General features: G+C 46.8%; 1 protein-coding gene across 3 annotated transcripts in view; it reads right to left on the reverse strand.

Annotated features, from left to right (window-relative positions):
- The window catches only part of AXIN1 (axin 1), a 97,702-nt gene that overhangs the window by 9,459 nt on the left and 73,030 nt on the right, over positions 1-15,213 (reverse strand). For all 3 annotated transcript variants that reach the window (XM_072119835.1, XM_072119834.1, XM_072119836.1), the window contains exons 2-4: positions 9,828-10,796; positions 1,620-1,760; positions 337-433 (exon numbers count right to left, since the gene is read on the reverse strand). In XM_072119835.1, coding sequence (XP_071975936.1) covers positions 337-433; positions 1,620-1,760; positions 9,828-10,705 — 1,116 coding nt within the window. In that variant the 5' untranslated portion in view covers positions 10,706-10,796. The remainder of the gene's footprint in view (positions 1-336; positions 434-1,619; positions 1,761-9,827; positions 10,797-15,213) is intronic.

Genomic DNA, 15,213 nt, shown 5'->3' on the forward strand with positions numbered 1-15,213 from the left:
AGTGTCAATTACCCGGAGTCGGCCTCGTGTATTTATGATCACTTCCTCTGCTGGAAACATGGGGCTAATGCATGAAACATGACAAATGTGGGAACATAAGGGAAGGATTCATCATCTGCTGCTCATCTGCCCTGACTGGCGCCTTACAAGATGTGTACACAGCATGTCTAGAGGTCCAAACCCGAAACCGCAGCCTTCATGTGCGGAGGAGATGCTTCCCTGATGGGCTCTATACACGGGTCAGACATCTACTCCCCCCACATAGCATCATGTGCAAGAGGACTGATCACATACCGGTGACCGCCCCCTTAAAAAATATATCCCCCCTGCACTTACTGGAATGTGAGGTAGTGGCACACGTCCATTGGCTTTGGCACTTTCTTGCATTTCCCGGCGATGGTGCTTCCGTAATCTATATGGAGGAACCCCATCGCTGTAATACAGAGGAGACAAGGCATCAGGGCACATGAAATGCGGGGGCAGGAAGATCAGTGCTTAATAATTGACAAATACAAACAAAATTAAAAAGGAAATCTACCACCAAGATCCATTGTGATAAACCCAGGAAACTTACTCATAGGCAACGTGACTGTGGTGATCTTATTAGATTTCTTATACATGGCCTCTTTCCTTCTAAAATCAACTTTCAAAAATTCCGCTAATGAACCTAAAGGGCTCAATGGGGTGTTACCAGAGCCCCTCTATACTTTAGCTTCACATGCTATTACACTGTCTCAATTCTTGCTGCCAGATGTAATCTCACACAGTAGAGGGGGCTCTGTTAAAACCCCCCTAGAGTCTTTCAGGCTCATCAGAATAATTTCAAAAGTTGATTATAGAAGGGAGGAGGCCATGGATAACAAATAAAATAAGATACCACAGTCACGGTGCCTGGATCTATGAGTAATGTCACTGGTTTATCATGCACGTTTCCGATTTCCAGGAATCGGGGGGTTTATCCATCACCATATCCCACAATGCTCCAGTACTTCGGGTTTCCGTGCCTGGGTTGGTCTACAGGGAGTTGCCTCCTCGGACCACGGTACATAACTTTATTTGTTGTTGCCTGGTCCCAGGACACAGCTCACGCTGTAACGGGTCCTGTGACCCCATCTGGGCTCAAAAATATTAAAGGGAAAAAATTTCCCACAGACACAAGTTGGGCCCTATCCATGGGATAGGGCCCAACTTACTGATCAATGGGGGTCTCAGTGATTAGACCCCCACAGATGACGAAAATGAGGGGTCCGATGGGGTTCCACCTACCTCCATCAGACCCCTCGTCGTGCCGTCAGAGTAATGGAGCAGACGCTGGCATGCCCGTTCCTCTTCATTAATCTCTATGTGGCTGATGGAAATTGCCCAGCGCTGCGCTCACCGTCAGCTCCATAGAGATTCGTGATCTGTGGGGGTCTCATCACGGACACCCCCCACTGATCAGCACGTTAGACCCTATCCCGTGGACAAGGCCTAACTTTTGTTCGTGGGAAATTTCCAGTGTAAGGACCAGGAGCTGCAGTAGGGTAAATATACCCCCCCCCCATCCTGCCTCCATCCTCATTGGGGCTTTCCAGGAGTCTTTAGTGGGTAAGTAGGTGAAGGTAGGTGCTAGTACTTACACACTGCTGTCCGTCAGAGACATGGTGTCCGCGTCACTTGACATACTCTGCTGCTCGCTGTCGTTGGCGCTGGTGGCCGGTGCCATTGCATACCCAGTGTTGACATAGTAAGGGTTAACAGGCTCCCTCCACGTCCCCGGCCTGAGGGGAGACAAAGACAGAAATACTAATTTAATCACATAAAAAAGTCTCATCTGAACAAGTCCCTTATAGGTTTTCTTAATTGAGTTTACTGGAGGACTGGATTAAATCAACTAGCAAACCTTTAATTTTAGGGTTCCTGGGTGCTCGGTTGTCACATTATGAGGGGAACTCTTTTTTTAACCAGGTTTTATACTTTTTGGATTAAAAGAAGTGAGGTGCAGCACATGCTGTACTCTAGAGCAGCTCTGTGTCTCCACAGCAACAGACTACAAATAAAGGCCCTAATAGTCTGATCCTGCAGACATAAGCCCCTCCCCTAATCGCACACAGAGGGGCCTGATTGATACAACAGATAAATTCTGATAGGACTAGGGGCACCCAAAAAGCAATTTACCCAACCCTTCAGTGCTACAGCAGTCACTCAGAGTAGAAATGGAGGGCTGTGGTGCAGCTTAATGCAGGGAGCTAAGAAAATAGCAGTGTGAGGGCAAACACCCCAGTGGGGCAACTACACCCCTATTATTACAAATCTCTACAGGGCCAATAGCCAACTCCGGCTGTGGATAGAACACACCCTAAGTAATACAATACCGGAGTGTAAATCCATATATCACAGGCCTACTGCTACTAATAACATACACAAAGGTCTGATCACACAGCTCTCCAGGGATAATACTCAAACCTAATGCAGAGAGCAAAGCAGTGTGAGGACAACCCTCCTGTGCACTTGTAGAAGCTATAATCCTCAAAAATATATCCATATTCCCATGGTCCTGCAGCGAACACAAAGGTCTGATTCCACAGCTCTCCAGGGCTAATACCAAACACTGACTGTGGGAGAGCGCAGCAGTGTGAGGACACGTCCCCGCTGCTTCTGTCCTGGAATATAAACATCAATGTATTACAGACCTGCTGTGGACAATACATAGCACTGGCTGCAGTGCTGTACAATTTACCTATGACTCCCCAGCTGCAAGAATACTACAACTCCCAGCATGCCCTAAAAGGGACAGTCTTAACCACAGCTTGCTGTCCCATATAACACTACACAGAAGGGAGCAGATCTGCGCTTCCTATCAATATCTCATTGTCCATACTTTTGTATTTTCGTCACGGAAGTTTCCGATCCCACGTAACCGATAGAAGAGTCACCGCCACAATGAGCCCTTTGATCACAGAGCAGGACAAATATTTGGGATGTGATTGATGAACACGGGGCGTGCGGAAAAACCGGTCTGCATGCAACGTGCTGTGTGTATGGAGTCTTAAAGGCAATGTTCTCTGGGACTATGTATGCAAATGAGCTCTCCTCCAGAAGGAAGAGGACGGCCCCTCTACATAGTCAATGTCCGACCCACTGACAACCAAAACCTGACCATCTATAGTTACAGCAGTCATTCGGGATCCTTAAACTGGTCAGAATTTCACACAGGATAAAATTTGAAGCCGCTAGATCTGGTTTTTGAGGTAGGTCCTGGAGGTGGGACCTGCGCCCATCAGACATTTATGGGATATCCTGTGGATATAGCATAAATGCCTTTCATGGGAAACTCCTTTAATGGGACGCAGGTGCAGCACAGATGTTGGAATAAATCGAGGCCATAGCACGCAAGTGGTGTCAATGGGGGCTGTGCAACCCCTAAATGTGTCCCACATAAGCGTTCACCCCACTCCTTGGTTCCTCCTACTACAAAGACCGTGTCAGTCCTCACTGCGGCTCTGTCATTTCGATCCTAAACACCCGCGCTGAACATCCACACGTAGCGCGGACTTAGGGAAAGTTCCTTCCCTTCCATCTCCGTATGAATAATCTTCCACCTTGTTCTCATTTACAAGTTTGCGACCTCTGACCCGCGAACACATCTGGAATATTTTATGACTGTGGATTCTCATTCCGGTTGTATAATGTGCGCCTGGTGGCGCGCAGCGACTTGCATGAGAACAGAGGAGGATGGGAGGCGTTATCCGGCGTCTGTCTCATCCTATGAGGTCAATGAGCCTCGCGTTGCGTAATGTACTAAACCAGCGCCAGGAGGAAACGCTGCGGCTGCCCGAAGCTACGCTGGATCATAAAAAGCTCATTTAAAGAACTCCAACCACAAAAAGAAAAAAAAAAAAACTACTAAAAAAAGTCCCACAGTGTGCTCAGTCCCACTTGGCTGCGCGCTCATCTAGCCACCAATGAGGTCATGTGACTAACAGTATTCATAGCAGTCACATGACCATATCGAGGGTCAGGATAGTCCTTATTTGGGAAAGTCACCCCTGAAACATGTTACAACCTTGCTCCAAGGCCAAGAAAACAAAACCAAGCTGCAGTACCGCACTTAACCTGCGGACAGATATGGCGCTGTGCCGAGCTTTCTAATCCTAGACAACAGCCGGTCTTGCTACTCTGCCGACCACCGATGACAGTGCCGTCACTTCTTCAGGGGTGACCGAGGCCATTTATGATCATTAGGGAAAGCCCAGATGACCCCGAATCCCCTGAACTTACGCCCCTGTACATCAGATGACTCTGAACTGCAATCCTGCAGACAACAAAATGAAACTGAACGAAGCTGCAATGTCACACACAACCTGTGGACGGGGGTGGTGCTGTTCTTTGAAGGAAGAAGCCAAGTTGGTATAACTATGGATAACCCTTCTACGGATTAATTAGCGGCCAGTGCTCCCAGTAACTATACCTGGTGGGCTCATCCTGACGCAGGGGACACCTGGGGACTGGTACTGTGGTAATGATTTCCCCTGTAATATTCGGGGCCATGTATGTTAGAGGGGCCCCCCCCTCCCCTCTCTGCCCCCTATGTTAGAGGGGCCCCCCCCTCCCCTCTCTGCCCCCTATGTTAGAGGGGCCCCCCCCTCCCCTCTCTGCCCCCTATGTTAGAGGGGCCCCCCCCTCCCCTCTCTGCCCCCTATGTTAGAGGGGCCCCCCCCTCCCCTCTCTGCCCCCTATGTTAGAGGGGCCCCCCCCCTCCCCTCTCTGCCCCCTATGTTAGAGGGGCCCCCCCCCTCCCCTCTCTGCCCCCTATGTTAGAGAGGCCCCCCCCTCCCCTCTCTGCCCCCTATGTTAGAGGGGCCCCCCCTCTCTCTGCCCCCTATGTTAGAGGGGCCCCCCCTCTCTCTGCCCCCTATGTTAGAGGGGCCCCCCCTCTCTCTGCCCCCTATGTTAGAGGGGCCCCCCCTCTCTCTGCCCCCTATGTTAGCGGGCCCCTCTCACTCTCTCTCCCTCTTTCTGGCCACGCTTTTCTTTCCTGTCAGCTCAGCTGGAGGGGAGGAATTTACAAATGGATCCAGTATGACTATAAACGGTTTACGCAAGCGGCTCTACCCCCCAGCCCCCGAGCCGGAGAGCGGCCCACTCAGAAGATACATTTACACAAAGTGGCTGAAGAAGTGAAATGCGCTTTGTGCCTCATTGCATGTAATGAAACCTGAGCGGAGGAGGCTGGTGGGAGGCAGCGAGCCGCAGACCCACCGCAACCACAGACACACGGAAGACAAAGCATCGGGGCCACATACCCCACATACCTACAGGCACACAATACAATACATTAGTATTACAGGAACCGGTGACCATGGAAGATGTGGCCAGGCCACTCGGACTCATGGGCACCAGATATCAACTTCCTCTGCTTCTACGGAGAAGACAATCCAACCCATACATAAATTATGTTACCCAATCAACATCCTGGTATGTTTTTTATCCCCAGATTAGACTACAAGGAATATTCCAGTCCCGATATTGTGGCCACAGTGACATAACCAGTCCTGCCTCTATGAGGAACTAGAGGCCCGAGTGAGGAAAGCAACTTTGTTCTGTGCCCCCATGGGGTTTTCCAGCAAGGTCCTGATAACACAAAAAAAAAATTGGTCAACTAACCCCTTCCTCAATTCTCCTTAGATTTCAACAGAAATGAGGATCGGACAAGTACAAATCTGCGTCCTAATTAAGCCAGATTACCATCTTCCTTACTTGTCTATGTGTGGTGCAAGACGACTGGCTGCAGGAGCCCCCCACTATCTCACTGTAATAGGGCAAAGAGTGTCAAGTCCCACTGCTCTAGCTCACAGCCAAAAATGTAACAGAAAAGGAGGAAAATCTGTATCATGTTCTCAAAACATGGGTTGGGAAAAATTAAAGGAGCGAAATTTCTCGGGGGGGAGAACCGCCATCAGTTTCTCTTTTAGCCCAAAAGTGATAAAAGGATTTCTAGGGGACACACTTTTTCCCTACAAGGATGTGCAGCTGCTAATAATTTATCCGATTATCCGTAGGGAAGTAGAAAGTGTTCAATCTTCCTACAGCACACCCAGAGGTGAAAAGTAGAATTGCACCAAAGTAATGGATACATCAATGTAACGCGTCAACATTCCGCATCCTCCAGAACAACGGCTGCTCTTTCCTGCTACTTTCCACACTGAATTATACATGAAGCGTCTGAATTAGACCCCTTAATCCAACCCCCTTCATTTCATGGTGGGGTTTCCAAACTTTAACGCAAACTTAAGACGGCAAAAAAACAAAAAAAATCAGTCTGACAGTCTCAGCTTGAAAGAGAAATTACTGGCGGACGGTTTCCTTGTTCTCAGGGGCTATAATGAGAATCCTGGGCACCAAATCACCATAGGCGGAGGGGGGGGGGGGGGCGGGCTATATGTAAACATGTCATCAGCTCTGAGACTTCTGAAGCTGAATGAAAAGAGCTCTGTGAAAAAAAAAAAAAAAAAAATCAAAGGCATCCTCTCCGGCAGTGACCGCACGGCATCCAGTGCTCAGAAAAAAAAAAAAATCTGCTATAAATACATTAAATAGCAAAACTCTGTTCCGTTATTTCATGTTAAGACTGAAAAATGAGCAAGCTGTCACTTCTGGAGGGATCAACTTTCCAAAAAAAAAATTTTTTTTTTTGTAAAGGTCAGCTGATTCGCCCGTATTTGTGTAAAACGAGAACAGTATTTCCAGAGCATCAAACGTTTTTACTGCAGAAAAAAAAAAAAAAAATTCGCTGGAAATTCTGAATCACCGGGGGAAGACTTTGAAGTCGCGTCTTGTAAGTGAGTAGGAATAAAGAAAAAAAAAAAAATCCGGAGTGCAGCTTACATCAGCAAAACCCGTCTCCATGGCAATGAATGCACACATTCTCACATCCGTCCTGCGTGGCATAAAGCCTTCATATATGTTCCCCAGCCTTTGATGTGTGATGAGGTCACGCCGATCATAAACTTCTATGGTCCGCGGCTTATGAAAGTAAACATGCGCGGCCGGCGGGGCCGCTGGCGTCAGCCCCGCAGATGTACTCAATCCGTACAAGCATAACAAACCGCAGCGACTGTCCGGCTTCCCAGCTACACGACAACCACCGGGGTGTACGGCCAGAACTAGATGCCGCAGGCGGGGAGCACAGTGCACCCTAATCTATTGCTCCCTGGTAAATAAAGGGACTGTCCACAGTTTTTACACTTATCCCCAATCCACATGATAACAAGGTGATCAGTGAGGAGGGTGCAGATCCCCCACAGATCACAAGAACAGATCTCAGGGGGTCCTAGCAGTCTGACCCCATGGATAAGGGAAGACGTTGACTAATTCTACCAGCTCTCCCATCTACTTGACCGAATCGGAAAGAAAAAACAGAGGGAATAAAGCGCTTTTATTTTTTGGGACGAATCCGCCTGATTAAATTCCAGTTATCTACAAGGTACCATTAGGTGTTTAGTCTGGGGGTTTTGAGGTGACAGGTTCCCTCTGAAAGGATGTTCACACAGTTCCCACACAACATTTTGCGTGTCGGTTCCACTGTCATTTCAGGTCACATCGGACCAGAAGTGCTCATGATCCCCTCGCTTTGCCTCCGCGGTCACGACTGAATAAAGGACACAGGGCGAGGTCATCGAGGTGCAATGACAATCACTCCCCATCTGATGGAACCACAAAGATGCTAACGTGACCCAGAATTTCCTCCGAGGGGGGATATGGGGTTTTCTATCCATTTTATAAAAATGCTCCCACTAGGAAAATCTTCTATATGACTGATGGAGCCCCCAAGGTCCTAGGAATGAAGGAGGTGAAGCTCTGCACAGCTGCACCCCAGCCTCTCGCTGTGCAAGGACCTGCAGCTTAGCTTATAGCCAGGCCACCGCTGTGCAGGGAAAACACTGGAAGGTATGCAGAGCTAAATCAGGGCTGCGGCCCCTTCATCCTTAGGACAGCGGGGGGTTGGCAGAGGTCGGACCCTCTTCTATCATGAAGTGATGTCATGGCCTTGCTATACGATTGTAAAATAAGCTCTGGGTTCACTTCTATACTGTGGTCCTTTGTATATTTCATGTGCTTGTAGTTTGTTACAGTGTATCAGTGCAAGAAACTTGCATCACTGTTAGGTCTAACAACGTCTGGTAGACCTAATCATTTCACTTAGTAATGGCTCAATTCAGACCTTGCAGCAGTTTTTTGCTGCACTGAACAAAAAAAATAAATAAATCATCAATTCTACATCGTGCTGCCCTCTGGCCACGGAAACCAGCCATAAAAAGGGATCTACACGGCGACAGTGAAGATTTTACTGTGAAATGCAAATCTCCGTCCCTTTAAGCTGAGCGGCCGGGGAGAAATAAAGAGAGAGCTGAACAATGGGAGGCTCCCCGTAGGCTGCAGGCGGATGCGCTCCATTTTTATCATTAATAATCTATTGCAGACAGGGAATAATAAAGGCCGGGGATTGAATCGTGCACCTGCTCAGTCTTGTTACACGGCCGCCGCGCGTTTTGTCGCTGTGATTTTTCTGACAAAGGATTCTGGCTTTGAGGGATAGAAGGGAAAAAAAACTCATCTTGTCACCAGAGGAATGCTCCGCCGCTGCAAGCAATGCATAGTGATGGACCCGGAAGAACACCGTCATCTACGAAGACCCCACAATCCTGCAGCTGCACGTCTCATACGGACAGACAGAAGGCAGCAGCTTCAGACCAGAGACCAGGAAAAAATGCAAAACTGCCCCCGAAGGGCTCAATATCTGCACCCCATGGGTCACACCGCACATTGTAGCACTTCAACATTAAAGGAAATCTGCCATCAGAATCCATCATGATAAACCAGAGACATTACTCATAGATCCAGGCACCGTGACTGTGGTAATCTGCTTATATTTGTTATCCATATTCTCTTTCATTCTAAAATCAACTTTTATAATTATTATGATGAGCATGAAGGCCACTCCACAGTGCAACTTCATAGGCCGTTACACTGTGCAGAAGCACTTCCCTCCCTGTGTGGGTTGAGATTAAAGGAGGTGGAAAGTTCTGAGGGAGCAGGGCGAGACAGTATCTCTCAAGAGAGATGGGCTCTCCTAACACCCCAAGAGCCCTATAGAAGTCTAAAAGTGGATTTTGGAAAGAAGATAACTCATAAGAAGATTACCACAGTCATGGTGCCTGGATATTGGAGTAAGGACCTGGTTTATGATGGATTTTGATAGTAGATTTCCTTCAAGTTGCACGCAGTAAGACTGCCCGCTTAAAGGGGGTTTTACCACAAGGCATGAATTGCCTATCCTGTGTGCATGGGATAAGTGTCTGGTTGCTCACGGGAAGACCAAATGTCCACTGACGACCCCATAGGAAGGACTTCAGGAATGACTTACAGCTCTTCCCGAAAGCCTATATGGGAGAATATCTGTTATGGGGACCTTCAGGCTCGGGACTACTGAGGTGCAACCAGTCCACCATCATTAATGAAGACCATAATCCCCAGGTATTCGCCTATAGGGGATCTGTCTATTGTGCAAAACCTGGAAAATACACACAGACCTAGTGAGTCTTCTAAGGGAAAAGCAGGACAAGATCCAAATTTAAAAAGCTGAAAGTCTACATCCTGCTGAATGCATTTCTAGATTTGACTCAAAACAATTCTCCCAAAACTGCACCAAAACTCCACCATAAAAACTGTAATGCAGAAGACATATCCACCACAAGTGCTTCTGCGTCTCATCATTAGGTCAACAAAATAAAATCTTATGGGATACCATCAGATAGTAAATATGAAGCATTATATTTCGGTCATACCTGAACTCTCTCCCGTCACTCCTCCTCCTTGCTGGTGCGGTACAATGCGATGCAGCTTCTAAGATAAGTTTCTGGTTGAGTCTGTTAGAGGAAACCGATTCGCTATCACAGTCGTCGTCCACCGCTTGGTCACACTTCCATTCCTCGTCTTCGTTAAGAGTCGGTAAATATCCAGGTGGCCCCTTCCCCGTCCCAGAGCCCGAGCTATGGTCACTGTAGACATTAGGGCTTTCCCCTCCCACTGTAGTGTATTCTAAATAGATATCAGATTTTAGAAACACAGGGTAAGTATTGTCTTCCATCATGGACTGTATCTCCATTTGGGCCTGGTCAAACATGTCCGGCTCGATTTGCTGCCTCAAAACACAATCCTTAATAAAACTTTTAGTTGCTGGTTTGATCTGCCGGGAAACAATGCCGTTATTGTCCAGAATGTATTTTTTGTAGATTGCTTTGGCCAGTTTGAGCCTTTTTTCCACTTTAGAGTCACTAGGCTCCAGCTTTCGGAAACCGCTGCAGGCGAACCAGAAATCGAGCAAATCTGCACAATTTTCCTGCTGCAGAAAAGTTCTGAACAACTTAATCCCATCCTGATCATCGAGCAGAGAGTGCAACGACTCAGCCCACTTTAAGTACGGCGGCGTCGGAGAAGCGCTGCCCTCAGGTTCGTAGCCCAGGTCGAGGTCAGGCCGTCTTGGTGTCGCCGTTGAAGTCTCGTTTCTGATCCCATCGCTTTTCGCGGAGTAGTAGCTGTGGCTGAACGGCCTGGGATCCGATGTCACTAGCTCTCCCTCCTCTCCGGGGACCGGTGGTCTTGGTGCGTCCTCAGTAAAGCTTCCCCCTAGATCCAAAGGGAAACCTTTCCCCTGGACACTCATCTTGACGGTAGTGGATTACAGAATCAGGATTTACGTACGGATTCAATATCTGTTCATTTTGAGACGAAGGTCCCTTATAAACATTTGCCTCCTGCAAGACAAGAAAACGATGTGAGTGCAAAGTCAATGAGGTCAGAATAATACAAACATTATAATAGAATAAAACATAATATAATAGAATACTACAATGCTAAATGTTAGCATGTCTGGTTTGCTAAACAATTGTGATCCCCCTGTCACAACAATTCAGGGGTAACAAATGCATGAATAAACTGACAACTGGGTGTTGCCAATTTGAGGGGTCTACAAACACTATCCGATCAGTAAAGCTGGTACGAGACTGGAGGACAAATCCCAATGAGAAGGAATACATTTCTAGGAAGAACAACAAGAGGAACAGAACATTGTAGATGATACCATCTCAACTAGAATTTGCCGAAAATATGCCCCGATAGAATCAATTAATCCACATTTAGAAAATAAAGACCTAACATTGAAGCCCTCCTCTATGACATATCCCTACCTTAGTATAGATGGCCGCAGCAGCCTTCTCACCCCTTATATAGTTTCCATAACCACATAACAGCAGAGATACACATTTATAGTCCATTCACTCTGGGGGTCAGACACTCGCAGCTAAAGCCAACACTACCTGCCAATTATAAATACCGCTGCCTCCTGCTGCACCAAGTCACGAGCGGGCACCGTACAAAACAACCTGCGAGAGCTCGTGCACGGCTATTCACTAAGCTGTGATTGCATGTCTTCTCAATAGACAAAGGGGAGTAACCCACTCATTAGGAGGTGGCATCCATGGGACGGATAAACCTTTTAAGGGAACCAAATTTTTGGACTCAAGTTCTAGGAGGGGAGGTCAATTCACTGTGGCCTCATCATAATGGGTCCAGCTGTTGGAAATTTTAATTATAATCTAATTTTTCGGAGCAAATGCTAAATTTCCTTAATGTGCATCCAAAAGGTCAAATTAAGCATTGCACAGCCCCCAAATAAAACAAAGGGGACAAGAATTAAAAATTACCACCGTGTGTGGACAAATTCCACCAATAACCTTACACACCTTGCAATTTTCTCCAGAAGTTTACACTAAGAATTATCAATGGATGCTGAACTTGGCAGTACATTATTGATAGCTGACTTCCAAAGACTATATCCCAAAAAGTAGTGCTCAGATAGTAAAGTCCTCCTGGGTACAATATGGCCGCTCCCACTCCTGAAGCCCTGGAGTCGAAACCTTCGCCTGGGGATTTAATCACTTGCACTGCTTCTAAGCCGGACAGCCGAGGCCCCTTTCATCTCCAGCTAATTTGTGGCCGGTCACTGGTATAGTCACATAACAAGCGACGTGCTGTTCTCGCCGACTCATAAAAAGATCCAGTACTTTGAACTGGAGCGGCTGGAGATGAAAGAGACGCAGATAACAAGGAGTCGTAAACATTTCTCCTAACAAAATATGTGATGACATAAAAACCTGAGCTTGATCTAATCCGCCGCTATCTACATGAATCATAGCACAATGTACACACACAGAGCCGGCCAACACCGAGCCAGGCACGTCAAAGAGAGGAACGCCAGCCGCGGTGCTCATTCATGTCGCTATAGGTGCGTTCTGCGTCTTTAAGAGGGATAAATTACTCACTTCACTCCCATCAAAGATTGCTTAAAGGGATTTCAGAGTATCCACACAAGGTAGGGCGATACTGTACTGATTAGTTGGGACCTTTAGCAGTCATTAGAATTGGGGTCTTTTGCACCCATAAGAAAGCATCTCCATTCTTCCTCTGCAAAATCTCTGGCGGCTGCAGAGCGCTATACTAGGTAGATAAACCACTGGTATCCCCAAAGATCACTAGAATGGGAGTCACCTGTCCCCACTAGTCAAGGGGGCACCGACACTAATTACAGATGGACCTCTCCGCCCACTGTGACCTGTGGTGAAACACTTTGGGTGCTTTACTTTAGTGCCATGCTGCAATGATCAGCTGTAATGAAGTTCTATTGATGATCCTTGTTCCCATGACTGCCCTAAACTTTTAAAATCCAATTGTCACAGGGACAAAATGTAACGCTGTGCCGACATACAAATTTAACTTAAAAGGGGTTTCCGCGGTGCTCGGCAATTTCTGTCAGCTCCTTAGAGATTAATGGAAGAGAACAGTCTTGCCGGCGTCTGCTCCAATAGTCTGACAGAGTGATGAGGGGTCCGATGGAGGTACTTGGGACCCCTCATTTTCGTGATCTGTGGGGGATTCTCATCACTGAGACCCCCACTGATCAGCAAGTTAGGCCTTATCCCGTGGATACGGCCTAACTTTTGTTCTTGGGAAAACCCCTTTAAGAATAAACCTAAAGAACCCATCTTGTATGTAAACCAGGGACTGCCTCTGCGTGTACCATATACATACACACACAGTCTATATATCCTTTGGGGGACTGCCAGGAGAAGCTGTACTGTGCTTATTGTGGGGGTTCCAGTGGTTGGACCCTGATCACCAAACTAATCCCACGTACCAATGAGTCACATATGTACAGAAATAGAGTGTTGTACTCTGCTAGTCCAACAGCTGTAAACATCCCCCCTTAAGAATAGGGGTCCCTTGTACCCATACATGACTGGAGTGGCAGGTCACATCTCCTCTATAATCATCCCCTGAGCATCAGGTATGTATGTCCAGCCGCTTCATTCACTCAAGAGACATAGACCGAGCTCTCGCACACCGATTAATCCCCCAACCCCTATACTAACATCCCTTTAATACCTACATGAAGAGATTTCATACGCTAGGATTTAACATACATAAAAAAATATATATATATCTACCGGATATACTCCAGTATAAGCCGAGGCCCCTAATTTTACCACAAAAACCTGGGAAAACATATTGACTCGAGTATAAGCCGAGGGTGGGAAATGCATTGGTCACAGCCTCCCCAGTAGCCCCCCCTGCCCAATAGTATATAGCCAGCACCTGCCCCCCCAGTATATAGCCTGCCAGCCCATATCCCCCAGTATATAGCCAGCCCCCTGCCCCAGTATATAGCCAGCAGCGGGGGAAGCCAGAAAGAGGAGTTGATTTTTTTTTTACTCGAGTATAAGCCGAGTTTGGGTTTTCAGCACATTTTTTTGTGCTGAAAAACTAGGCTTATACTCGAGTATATATGGTAAATCTATTCAATCTTCTGTACTTCCAACTGCCTTGTATTATAGGATTCATGATCATCACTTTTTCCCAAAAGGGAACCCTAAAAAAATTCTGCAGATTGTTAAAATATTTTCTTGCTTTGGGAGAGAGCATGATAACAGTATGTGTCATCATTCAGATGCGAAGGGACGTTTCCAGCTTTCACGTCCAGGACTAAACCGTGATCGAGCCTCATTGACTGCAAAACAAACCCTAAGGGGATACATTATCCAAAATAGATGAACGCAGTTCCGAAAAATTAGATAAAAATAAAACACCCAAAATGTCACTTTCACAAAGAAATAGAGTAAAAATAAATGAGAAACCGCAGCATATTTGGGGGGGGGGCAAATACTTATTCATTACATATAAAAATACTCTAGAATATGGAACTTGATCGTAAACATCTCGCCATCGTTTCAAGCCAAAATCCTGCAGTTCCTTATAATGGATCTTCTCTCCGTCACAATTCACACCGCAATCACCGAGAGAAGAGGTTACACTGATTTATAGATGATCCACGATGTCCCAGGCGAACACTAGTCGTACACTATGCCGGGAAGATGCCAAAACTCAAGAGCACCTCCTCCTCTATTACTACATACACAAATCACACATACCCTTCCGGGCTGCCCCCACAGTACCGGTAGTAGCCCGCGGCCTCTAATACATGACATCACACACATTGTGCACGTGACCACAGACCCAATCACCGGTTATGTGAGGTCACAGAGAACGGAAACAGAATCACCACTAGAGCTGCGGGGTGCGCTCCGGAAAGGGGTGTCCAATTTTATGTAACATGCGCCCAACGAGATTTTCCAAAATGCTCCGAAAATATATTGTGCGTGCACTGTATTCTCGATAGACAAGTATTATAGGAACAGAGTCACATGTCAACATGTAAAGTGCTGAGGAATATAAAGATTTATTATGGGGGGAATGAAGTATTAAAGGGGATTTCCACAAATCAGTGTCTGAATTATCTAGATGATCGGAATAACAAAGTTGCTGCACTTCTTGTTATCAACTTGTCATAAATACACTTAAATAGGCAATTTTTTTTAAAAGTCTGTGTCGCACGTTCCCCTGCTACACCTCCTGGAAGAGCTGAACTGAAGAAATGTCTATACTAGTGTCAGAGCGTTTAGGGCTACAGCCTCCGACTATGGGAAGGTATCAACTCATCAATTTACTAGACGCTTCCAGGAGGAATAACAGAGCAGAACCACAAGACACTCGGCGGCGGTGACATCCATCATCATAATCAGTCCAGTGGAACCAAACGATCCAATCCCCTCACAATAT

Source organism: Engystomops pustulosus, chromosome 8 (assembly GCF_040894005.1).
Source record: "Engystomops pustulosus chromosome 8, aEngPut4.maternal, whole genome shotgun sequence".
Classification (NCBI taxonomy): Eukaryota; Metazoa; Chordata; class Amphibia; order Anura; family Leptodactylidae; genus Engystomops; species Engystomops pustulosus.